This window comes from Watersipora subatra, chromosome 1 (genome assembly GCF_963576615.1).
Source record: "Watersipora subatra chromosome 1, tzWatSuba1.1, whole genome shotgun sequence".
NCBI classification, from domain to species: Eukaryota; Metazoa; Bryozoa; class Gymnolaemata; order Cheilostomatida; family Watersiporidae; genus Watersipora; species Watersipora subatra.
In genome coordinates, this window is record NC_088708.1 from 56,656,032 (window position 1) to 56,668,749 (window position 12,718).

Genomic DNA, 12,718 nt, shown 5'->3' on the forward strand with positions numbered 1-12,718 from the left:
ATAGTACAGTAACCTTTAACATCTATCTTTGTCCATTATCGAAATACAATCAGGTTACAATAACAATAACAACAATATCTGCTGCCAGGGCAATTATTTATTTATTATCGAGGGGTGGTAAGACTTGGATATCCTGATGCAGTTGGTGCCAGAAGTGACACTGGCTTTGGACACCACAAACCCTTGGCTCTTTGCTATTAATAATATTGCTCACTGTGTAAAGCAATTTCGGGCTAACATTGTCACATTATTATATCGTATAAAAAACTTGCTATCGGGAAGCAACCAACTGCGTTGAAGGACTCTCGAATTTCAAATATCAAAATGCACTAAAATTGTACTCAGTGTAGGCCTCTTGTCTGTAATAACCTCAGATAAGACCTGAAAACCATTGTGCTCATGAGCAATCAATGAGCCAGTGTAATAATTTCTATTGTAATATTTTTGTTTGATTTAAATACAACAAAAGACGTTACGTGTTTCAGCCGCGCATGTCTACCTTCAGTGTAAATGGTGTGTATTTGTGGCACTGATAAATGAGAAAGCAAATTATAAAATACTGTTAAAATTAAATAAAAGATTAATATTATTAAACTTCCAACTAGTTGATCCGCCTTCTGGCAGTCATGCATATGGCACATATTGATACTAATTCCTCTTCCGTTGTTCATGGAAAAACATAAAAAAGCGGAAAATTTCGCAAAATTGGGGCCAACGAAATTCGTTGCGTAATAGCGTATTTGGCAATAGAATTCACAGCAATCAAAGAAAACGCTAGGTGCGAGGCAGAGTAAAGCCACCGAATTTTCGCAGTAGCAGGCCAAGTGTCATGTACCCTCTAAAACTATTTGTGGTTTACCAGCGGTTAATGCAATAAGCTAAAAAACTTTGAGCAACATTCGCTGGATGATGCAACCTTTTTGATCATCTCAAGAATGCTCCCCTCTAAATACTACATACATGTATAATGTATTTTAGAACGCATTCCGATAGCCTGGTTACCATCTCTCAACAGTGATTGTTTACCTTGACACGGCCAATCTACCCACCAATGCTTGATGACACGACTACGCAAGGGATGGTAAGTTGCACAAAAGTATTGTATAAAAAAGTAGGTTTTCCCTGGCATTCTCATTATGTTAACATTGCAATAAAACTTTTTATCAGCAATTCTGTTGCAATACTTTGTCTGCAGATTTTAGTCAGTGTTTCCATAAGAAAGAGTATTTGCATCAGGGGAGGGGAGGGCGAAGCAGAGGTGTTACAGGATGACTCCAGATCTGTGACTATGCGTACAAAGTCAAAAAGGAATGCTAAATAAGGAGGTAGAGAGGTGTACGCTAAAAGCTCCATCACCCTGCTAACTGACGAGGTCATAACATAATCAGCGTGACAGCGTGTTTCTAGTTAAGGGTAATGCGCTCAAGTGCTGCTAGCAAGTTGTATAATGAACAGCTATATGATGGCTAACAACTGCCTTTATTGAGGGTATTTGAGCTCTCAGCTGGTGTCCTCTTCAGGCCTACACTTAACAGCGGTAACAAAATGAAAACAGTTTAAAATTTGGAGATTTAACTTCAACTAGCGAAATGGTCGCATCTTGAAGAAATTGGCAAGATATTTCGGCGACTTTTAGCAGTTTTTGTACGCTTGACTTGAAAAGGAGTAGTCAGAATAGCCTCAGGACCTCACAACAGGAGCTCAACCTTTATTATTTACTACTCTGTGTGTGGGCAAGCTGCTAGAAGGTTAAAAGAATCACAATATTTTTGTCTCATTCTGTAGAAGATAATCGGTCTAACTACTCATCTCTATTTGTCAAATAAGAAATAGACAGCGTTTCACACTGAAGCATTAACAGATGACTGCATTCGAAAATCTGAATTTAATAACCACGATAGGACCTGTCTGCTAGATGAATGTAGAGGCTGAAAAAGAACGCATAAACTTTAGTTGTGCAATTTCCTGTCTCAACTCTAGTGAAAGGTCAAAAGATTAAACATGGGTACAGGTGTGCTAGTTAAAAGTTTAAATGTGTCCTCTAGTTTATATTATAAGGACTGCCTATAGCGCAGATATTGACTCACTCAATCAATACTTCCGAAACAAATTTTAAAGAAATAATTTTTGCGTAAACAGCATAAAGTTGCTAAGTTGAGATAAACTGGCATAAAATTTTATTGGAGTTGCCAAAGACTCTCTACTGATGTTTCCATTAGTTTACAAAGTTTTATAACGGTTTGTTGCAATTCTTCCAACTGTGCAGTTTATTTTCATCAGTAACGTTTGAAAGTTTTGTTTATAGCTAAAATAAATATTTTAAATTTACAGCTTCAATTGACTAAACTTTAAAAAACAATTTTGTTTATTTAGTAGATGCAGTAGAAAGTAGAAAATGCAGTAGAAAGTATTTAAATTAGGTGGCCAGCAACCTGCGGCTGCTTGCCACCTAATTTAAATATTGATATATCTCTTGATATCATTTACTTGAGCAACCTGCTGTTGCTCAAGATATAGCAGTACGTCAAGCATTGGTTCGCTAGTAGCTGCATTTTTACACTGGCCAACCTGAGCTGGCATTGTGGCAATTTTATACCTTATTGCGTTTAATCGGCAATAAGTATATTGAATATGACGACTCCACTCAATGAAAGCATGGAATTGATTTTCAGGAATGAAACCAGGAGCAAGGCTACAAAATGATTAGGTGAGATTGATTATTTTCAGCAATATATGTAGCTCCTTCAGCAGTTCTTCATGCTGCACAATTAACAATAGAAATTTAGCAAATGTTTTTTTCTGCTAAAATATGGCATATCAGCTGCTGTAATAGCAAGCTAAGGGAAAAACCCCTTCACTAGTTTTACATAGACACAAACCATACACCTAGAGATATAGGAGTGTCGGACAATAGGGCACCTAGTTAATTTAAAAGCTATACAAAATTTGCCTGACATTGTTGACAAATAACTACACTGGCTCATACATGCCGACTATACATACATTGACAGGTTGACAATAACTACACCGGCTCATACATGCCGACTATACATACATTGACAGGTTGACAATAACTACACCGGCTCATACATGCCGACTATACATACATTGACAGGTTGACAAAAAGTTTCTATCTTCAGGGATATCCTGTAGTAATTGTAGCTTCATCGTGTCAGTGCTATAGATAGAAGCTCCTAACAGGCCTTTGTGCCATATAACACTCAGGATTGTCTGCAAGTTTCAAAACCAAAATGATTTGCCACCTCAATAAACAATCTTCCTGTTTGCCAAATACTTCAGCATCAAACGAAAGAATCTTTTTGCGGTCTTGATGAACATTAATAATGAGCTAATTATCTTTGAAAAACAGTCGGACGACAATGGCCGACTCCTCTATCAAAGCAGCATTCAAACAATAGCATAAAAGGACAAACAGATTGATTGCGGGGTGACTTGTTTTACTACATGGAAACACGAAACATAACAGTTGCTCGTGCTAAGGCTTATCTTGTCAATCATATATCTTGAGTCGAACGTCAAAAATTGAAGTGCATTGGTAATATTGTAAGCCTGGGACAGACGAACCCTCGCCTAACGCAAGTCTGTTATTAACTCTCAAATCAGTTAAATTATGCTTTTGCAAGATAATCTCAAGGAAATGAAAAGACTGCACAGTTTTAAGGCTGAAGCTCACAACATCACCAACCAGTCGAATTAAGGTGCTGTACGAAAATGATAAATGGGAGATGCATTTGCAATATAAGAGATTTTATCGCAGTCAACGGTTAATTCTATATGGTTAACAAATTGTGACCCAAAACAAACATGAAGCAAAAAAACACATCATCTAGTGTGCAATACCTTACAGATCTCGCTGTCCCCCTCCATCTCAACCTGTTGACTGGTTGATCTATCTGTTGAGAAACCGAGTGGTGGCGATTGCCCGAAGCCAGACTCAAGAGGCAGCTGTAGACTCAGGCCTGTGTCATCTGGACTAGTTAGACTTTTAGCAGTTGAGCTCGTCACAACAGCAGAGAGATCAGAGAAAGTCACTGACTTGGAAGGACCTTTGCTCTGAGAATACCTCGGTTGAAGAGCGGCCGGCACTGAAGCGGTGAGGATAGAAAAAGAATGCTGGATTTTTGTTTGCTAATCGATTCAAATATAAATAGAAAACAATGATATACTTTTCAGCTTAGCAAATCAAACAGACGTCATATGCAAATGGAGATTAGGCCTTGACATTTTGAGACAGTAAATTAGAGGAAGAACGTGACTGTTTCAAATTGAAATTTAAGCAAACTATTCAATTTAATAACATGTATCTGAATTCACTAGTCTCCTGATTTCACTTGAGAACTCCGGACACCGCTGCGAAAACCAGCTTCTACTGAGGAGCCAAAAGAATCCGGGCGAACTGTTGTTATTCTGTTTTACATGCTGCCATATGACAAAACCCAGCAGTCTTTTTCATAATGCTAACATTGTGAAAAAGTCTATGTATCTATAGGTGTTGTTACAGGTGGTGGGGGCTACGTGTAGTAGCGGCGTCATATATTTAAAGGTTGACTAGCAACAAAATTCACATTACAGTTATTTGGTATCAAAAGATTCACTATGTCTTACTCTGCTGTGTTGTAGGTGCAAAATATGTGGAAATGTGATTACAAGCTCTTAAAAGCTCAAAAATGAACAGTTAGTCGCAGCCATCATGAAACTGCCGTAGATTAGAATCCCTTTCCAAAACGGCTCAAATCGGACGTAGCTGAACAAGATGGCTTCTGTTTACATTTTCATGCAACCTCATTCATCGAAATATTTTCACAAATATACATTCATACATTCAATAAAACCATGTCTATTGTCCTTACGCATCCATTTCATCATCATTGTAATGCTGTCATTTTAAGCACTGATATTTCAAAACCCACTGTTAAAATTTGTTTAATTTTTTAACCTTGCTCGAAGGAGTGCATATCATCCTCTGACAAACATGACAAGCCTGTTGGTCACCTGTGATAGTCGAAAAATGCTGCAGAAATTATTCGCGCTGCTTGGTGGAAAGTACGGGTCACATGATCAGATTATGACTAGACGATTCGACCAAACCGAAACGAAACTGTAAACTAGCGAACTTCTAAATTTGGTAAGGGCTCTCCGGTAAAACCCGAATTGTTTGTCATAAACTAGTGCTACGAGAAGTTTTATATTGAGCCTTTTATTGGTCTTTCAATTCACGTGAGAACATCCCATGTCATGCAAAACAATAACCAAATCGTTTGAGTACGTCAAAAAAATAAATTGATTTCAATCTATGGCGGTCTCGTGATGGCGGCGATTAACTGTTCGTTTTTGAGATTTTAAGAGCTTGTAATCACATTTCCACATATTTTGCACTTACAACACAGCAGAGTAAGTACATTCAATAAAGATTCTGATTGGCTACATCGCATTAGAATAGAATTACATTGGTCCAAGTTCAATATCCAGCGTCAGTAAAGAGATATTGTGGAAACTGAGTTTAGATACAGGCAAATCTAAATACTCTAGCATGTTGTGACAAACGTTTCATGTAATATCATTCTCTCCAACCTCTCCCTACTCCTAGATTGCACTTAATATACTAATACTAACCAAATAGTGATTTGCTGACTTTACAACTTGATCTAGCTCTGACATCTGATTGGCTACTGGTAGACGAATCATATATGGCGCGGCTGAGAGCTGCAGGCATAAACCTTGCTTGGTCATCAATCATTGGTGAAGGGTACTCATCCTCTTTGGTTTGAACGGCATCAGAAATTATAGCCTTGGAAAGATTTTTCGATGGTTCCGTTATTCTCCAAGAGACGTTTCTGTTAGTAGCGAATGCCGGCAACGACAGCCGTGAGCGGTTAAGGCCTAAACCGTTCACAGGTAATTCTACAACAAGATGAAAACTGGTGGATCGCAAAGCTGATCCACTAACAAATGCATACCTATCATCACAATCTACGTAAACACTCTCTGGGCCATCAGAAGCAGTAGAACGCAGGTGGCATGGCTGCAAAGATCAGGAAATTGCGACGATCAATATAATTTATATTAAGGCAAAAAATGTATAAAATTATGAAGACAGATTATCAAATTTACGCAATATTGCCAGTGAAAAGGTGATATCTATTGCACAACAGTCGTACGTTGATCAGTCGAGTGAACTCCTCTTGAATTCCTTGTTCTTCAAGCAGGTTCTAGCTCTTCGGTCAAGTATGACTGTTATGTGATAAATATGCTACGTGGAGAAATGCTACGTTAGCATAATTGTTGATTAGGCTCTTGATAGTTAAATCCCTAGCAATTTAATAGAAAACGAACCATCAGGCTATAGTGTCTAGGTTATAAGCGTCTAAGTTAGACACACCATATTAAACCATATATATGTGCAAGCCTAGCAATAGTCATGAAAAACTAACACAGAGCTAGCTGGTTGGGCTCGATCATGTTAGTGAATGTATGTTGCTAGTATCCTTTACCACCTATGAGGTTAGCGCTATCCGCTGAATATGCTAATACCAAACGTGTTGGGCTACCAGCCAGTTGACACCGATGAATCTCTAAAACTCACTTGCATCATCGCGCTAGTTTCAAATCTTCCCCATAAAGCTACAAACTAAAATACATTTGATGGTTTCATATTGCGCAGGAGTTTAAAACCTCGGCTGACGTCTGCATCAGCCAAGACGCATTAATCTCTTTGATAGTAACTGATCACTCAGCAAAAGCTATACATCTCTATATATTCGGTGATGTTTCGGATACGCATCTTTCCAACAAAGCCGTTTGGGAGATAATAAAGGCAACAGGTAATATTTTATGCAACTCATGATGCAGTCTATTGTCAGTTCATCCGCTCTATGCTAATGGGTGGAACCATAAAGATACCAGAAAGATGTAATAGTATTCGGTGAATAGAAAAATGGATTTCGTAATCAAGGGAACACTAGTTAGCAAGAAAGAAGCCATACTTGGAAGGAAATGATTTTACAAAGAAGTGACCATAGAAGTTAAGCGCTGCGTGACAAGAGCAAATTACTTTCTATGATAATTGGCATATGAGAGAGACTGGTACGTCTGAGGATAAGTTACATAAATGGAGTTGTCGTAACCAGAATGCATAATGTGTTGCAATAGCTGGCATCGAGGCTAGCTTTGAGCTATCATTTCGCATTTCGGTGTGATGGGCTAACCGAGTGGTCACTATTTATTTTATATTTTATGGATTTTGTATTATGTTATGTTTTATGGTTTTGTAAAAGTTTCTTTAATTTAAATTAGTTGACTAAGAAAAACAATTTGTTGAGCTTTTCAATTATTGGTTTATGAATCAGTCAGCTTAAACGAAACACGATATTTCATCCAATCAGCTAACTACCAAAGATGATGCCAGATTATCCTTACTGATACACAAAAGAGAGCGGTAAATTAATGCTATGAGTAGCAGTTTACTAACAGAACAACAATATATTAAATTAAAATATAATCCGTAATAAACAGTAATACTTTTATTACTAAGTGGCAAAAAGGGTTGTTGAGGATTTGTTGATGTTGTTCTCAATGTCTACTTGGTTTTACGCGTTTTTCTAGTCATAATTTTCTTTCAGACTGTTTTGGATCGCATATAATCATACAAACGGTTGTTTGTATGGTAGCCAGGTGTGACATCACACCACACTACTTATAGGCTTACTGGTTACAAAGTAGTTATCAAAAATCTCTTCAGCTTTCATTCGCTTTGATGCCAGTGACACTCTTCTTTTTTAGATCCACCCTTTTTGTTTCCAGTCTCTTGTATTTCCAATTTTCTCCCCTCTACACCTACTACTTAGCCTCTCACTACTCACTACTTCTCACCCTTTCACTCCTACTTCTTTTACTCCTACAAAAACTAGCACTATTAAGTATTAAGACCGATTTTCACACATCTCCTAAGGTATTGCATGGCACAGATGTGTACAACAATGACCTGAGGCAACATTGATAAATCCCTATTCTCATTGGCTGCACATTTAAGTTCTTTTTCCGAAAAACCTGTTTTCTCCATTTAGTCACAACTTCCTGTGTTAGCACAATGTCAACGATAACAGTTGGCTTTTTTAAGGACATCTCAAATCAAACACTGAGCCATTCCAAACACTTTACTGGTTGGAGGTAAAAAGGAGCATCATCATTTTGCTTATGCGATATATCACCCCATTTATGATAGCTTGAAAGATGTAAAAAACTGAAGTCATCGATACTGAGCTAAATCATACATTGTCACACAAAAATAAGACCTTACCAGATGAGTTTGGTTTGTTGGCAGAACTTGTTGGTTGGCAAAAGGAATGAGCTTGACGAACTCGAGAAGCTTTTATGAAGCGCTTTGAGACAAAAGGTGAACTTCTATCCTCCATATCATTTTGTTCAAATGATATTTTGCGCTTACCGGAGAGAAGCTGAGGCTGTCTGAACTCTGAAAGACTATGTCCATTAGCTGATTGGAAACTTTCTAAGATAGCAAAACAACAATATATGTTTGGCCATTCCAAGAAAATAGTATGTTGACAAAAATCTTTAGAAATAGGTAGGCCTATATTTACTTTAAAAAAACAAATAAATTATGAGAGCCTGCAGCTGAATTCTATTTTGATGCACTTATCTCTCACCATGAAAGGTGCCAGTTGTGAGCAGCGGTGATCGACTTGGAGGAGAGGGTGAATAATCGAGACCTTGACTTAATAGTGTCTCTGAACCTCTTTTTCCCTCGTCCATAATCTGGAAAATTATGCAAATTTGCTGCAGCAGTATTACCGAAAAATAGCAAATTAGAAGTATTTGTTGAACAGACACCATTAATATAATTTTTACAGCAAACTTAGGCATGTAAAAAAACATTAAAATTTTGTTTTGAGTAACAAATTAAAACAAACAAATTCTAGATTACTTGTGTCTTACAGCATTGGACTGAAGAAAAAACAATTTTTACATTATGCAGAGTGCTTAAACAATCAGTTTATGAGACAAATTATAGTATTTTTATTATACAGACCTCATGTCAGGCTAACCTATACATACCATTTTTACATGAGTCGCCGTATGTTTGCATACCAAACAAAGAACTGTATACAGTTATATTAGCAGTGTGACTCACAACCAGCATCGTTGTAAAGAATTGACCTCACGGTGCAACTGATTGTTTTTGTTGAAAATTACAATAATCAGCTTGTTATGTACATCTGGCTCCTTATGGTACATGTTAAAACGTCAAAGATAACTCTGAAGATGTGCTTAATTAATGTTGCATTTGTAACTCCCAAGCAAAGTAAAAAAAGTTTGTTGATAAGAAGCAACTAAGTGTTAAGAATATGTGTTTAAAATGAACACGAAGGACTTTACGCTTCAGTGTTTATTTAAAATATTTTTGTAGACCATTGAAGCGTCATGAACTGGTCTGAAAGACAAGATCACTAAAACATTGATTGTCCATGTTGCTATTATTGTTCTTTTTAGTACAATGAACTAGTATTCTTACTCTTTAAGAAATGCATTGTTTACAACTTTCGCGGTAGTAAAAATAGAAACGTTTTCTTTCTAAAATTTTCGAACGATTTCACACTTCTTTTTTATGGTAGTAGTTAGAAAAGTTATTCATGTGTTATGTTATAACATATGCCATTTTGAAAAACAATTGTTTATGTTTATTGTAAAAAAAACGAACATAAAACTAAGATAAGTTTTTCAACAACCGGAAACAGCATAGAGGTTTTAATAACTTTGCTGGCGCAATTGTTACATACCTTTCCTTATAAATTTCCCGGTAATAAAGTGAGTCGCTCGTTGTAATCACGTGTACAGGAGTTTCACTTTAGTCGGAACTACGCATTGGGGAAATCCTACCCGTTCAAATATGGAAAGATCCGTCGACGTCAGTTCTAGAGCGATGAAGCTCCGCCTACTACTATGATCCGCCTTCGTTGTCACAGCTACAACCAATGAGCGATCGGGAATATGACATAATATCTATTTTTATACCGTTACTCAGAGCGTATATAAAATACTACTAGTAGAATATGAGTCATATCGCACGAAGTCCAGTCATCGTGGTCGTAGGTGTGTAACATCGTATTGATTCATAAAGTGGGAATTGCCGCAAACGTTGACACTTTTCACGAGTAGTCAGTAGAAATAAGATGGAAATGAGCATGTATCAAGACAACGAAAGCGACAAGACACATCAAATGAAGAAAAGCATGCATTTGGACTTTGCCTCAAACAAGACGAAGGAGCAAAAGTTCGCGAATATGATCAACAGTACTGACATGAACATGTTGAAGCTAGGCTCGCCAGATTTGGAAAAGCTTATATCGCACAATGGAGTAGTAGGAACCACTCCAACCCCAACGCAATTTATATACCCTAAATATGTCACAGACGAACAAGAAGCTTACGCTAGGGGATTTGTAGAAGCCCTGGCTGAACTTCATCAAACACCAGGTAAGGATTATGTTCTTTTGTACATTAGAAGTTGTTGATGCATAATTTTCTGTATAGAAGTAGTTTCTGTCGGCCATTCAACTAGTAGTTCAATATTTAGTAATTTATTCTTCAGGAATGTCTGGCGCATCAACTGCCTCTAGTGCAACAAACAGCTCTACGTCAGTCAATGGCAATCAGGCTTCACAAAGAGCAACTGCGACAGCTTCAAGCACATACAGTACACTTATGCCAATGTCCTCATCACAGCCAACATTCAGTACACCCTATGGTAACCAAGGAACAACAACTTCAGCGATGGTTAATCCTGGTGTATCCAGGCGTCATCCACCTTTTGTTCCTTCTGGTCTTGCTGCTCCTATGAACAATCCCGTGTCCCAGTTGCCTCAGCATAGTATGCAAGTGCCATCATCTTCAGCATATGGAACAGTTCAAGTCAAATCAGAACCGTCCAACTCATCTTACTCAGATCATCAAGTACCGCACAGTCCCGGGGCTAACAGCAGTCGAATGTCAGACTCTGGCTCTGATGATGACAACTATGATCATGTTGAGAACATTAATAGGCTTGACAGCATTCCTGTTGACTTGGAAGAACAAGAAAAAATCAAACTGGAAAGAAAGCGAGCACGAAATAGGATTGCCGCGCGAAAGTGCCGCACAAGGAAACTAGAGAGAATCGGACGCTTAGAAGAAAAAGTAGCCGATCTCAAAAAGATGAACAATGAGCTAGCACAAACTGCTGCTAGTTACAGTGAACAGGTTTTGCAATTGAAACAGCAAATCATGGAACATATCAAATCAGGTTGTCAGATTATGCTGCCAGACATGAGGCCAATGGGAGGTGGTTACTAACAGTAATTTACTAGTTAGTAATTATTTTCCCTTTTGTACATTTACTTGTTCTATAATGGTGACTAGTTCACTACCGTGTTAATATGTGTTATTTATTGTATTGTCAAATACCTTGGTGCTCTCGGTGATAAATTATTCCGATATTTTCTTATGCAATTCCTTTGGCAAAAATATTCTTTTTCCCAATATTATTCTGTTATGTAGTTTTTAACAAATTTAGCCTATAGTTGTTTACACAGCCTAGTTATTGTTGATGCAATACATTTGCACTAACTGCCCAATTATACTTAATTAAACTTGTTCTTGATTTATATTAATGATCCTCTAAACTTTACAAAAGAATAACTATTTGAAATCTGCCAACCTCATAAAAAGTAAAGGGTCAGCAACTCCAAAATAACGGCTGAACAAAGGCATGCCATTCTGATGATTTCACAAGTGTTTTTCTAGTTTTAGCGATACCCTGTGACATTCATTATAACCTTTGTGCCCGCTTGTATGCTCTACACAGGCATAAGTACTAAGTATGTATTGCTTTCACTCCGAGTCCTTGTTACATTATGCCAAAACAACGCCTAACAACTGACACTAGCTTTTTAAACTTATAACACGCTTGCTGTAGCATTCTTGTCAACAAATGTTTCTTGCATCATTCAGTTTGCCGTCCCGTTGACGTCAGATCTTCCCAATGGAGAATTATTTCAAAATTGACAAACTATATGAATCGTTCATTAAGGTATTCGCTGCACCAGTCCGTCCTGGTTATACGGCCATGGTAGAAGGCACTTAGGCAGAACAGCAGATTAGGAAACCAAATGCAACATATTATATTCACAACCTTAATATTAAGCTTGATAAATGACTGACTTGGAAATATATTGTTTAGCGCAAGTGTGATTGCAGATTTTTTGTGGTCAAATCTTTTGGCTAAGTGTAAGCTATCCATCCTGGCCAAATTTGAATAAGCTGCACTAACTTCCCTTGTGTGTTAAACCACCAACAAAATCTTATTGGTCTCTTCACAAGATATAAGACATCAGCTCCACAGAATGCTGCTATAATTTTCTATGCTGATTACAGTTCTATGTCGCTTAGGCATTATGATTGATAAAAGTAGGTTTTAACGCAACAATTTGGAACTATGTAATCTTGAAATGTTTGTTCAAGTCAATCGTAAGAACCCGAACTTCGATTTCACTATCAATTTATAGAGTTAAGAGCTCGCTTTGATTTTCGTCCAGTGAGTTGATGCTTTGATGTTGTTTTAGAATAAGTGTTATTAGCAACTTTCCACCCAGCGCTGCTGTACTAAATATCAAATCTTTGATGTTAAAAATTATTTGGTAATTGT

General features: G+C 37.4%; 2 protein-coding genes across 2 annotated transcripts in view; one reads left to right on the forward strand and one right to left on the reverse strand.

Annotated features, from left to right (window-relative positions):
- The window catches only part of LOC137408610 (mutS protein homolog 5-like), a 44,818-nt gene extending 36,493 nt beyond the window's left edge, over nt 1-8,325 (reverse strand). The window contains 4 exon segments of the mRNA XM_068095197.1: nt 3,108-3,231; nt 3,862-4,106; nt 5,635-5,922; nt 8,318-8,325. Of these exon segments, the coding sequence (XP_067951298.1) occupies nt 3,108-3,231; nt 3,862-4,106; nt 5,635-5,758 (493 nt within the window). The 5' untranslated portion in view covers nt 5,759-5,922; nt 8,318-8,325.
- A 1,771-nt stretch (nt 8,326-10,096) lies between these two features.
- LOC137408616 (transcription factor Jun-like) lies at nt 10,097-11,651 on the forward strand. Its single transcript, XM_068095208.1, has 2 exons — nt 10,097-10,512; nt 10,628-11,651. Exons 1-2 carry the CDS (start codon nt 10,209-10,211, stop codon nt 11,365-11,367), a joined length of 1,044 nt encoding a protein of 347 aa, XP_067951309.1. The 5' UTR covers nt 10,097-10,208; the 3' UTR covers nt 11,368-11,651.
- Nucleotides 11,652-12,718: the final 1,067 nt, after the last annotated feature.

Coding starts and splice junctions, on each gene's coding strand:
- LOC137408616 (XM_068095208.1), top strand. CDS start 10,209: ATGGAAATGAGCATGTATCAAGACAACGAAAGCGACAAGACACATCAA. Junction 10,513..10,627: donor TGAACTTCATCAAACACCAG/GTAAGGATTATG, acceptor TTTATTCTTCAG/GAATGTCTGGCGCATCAACT.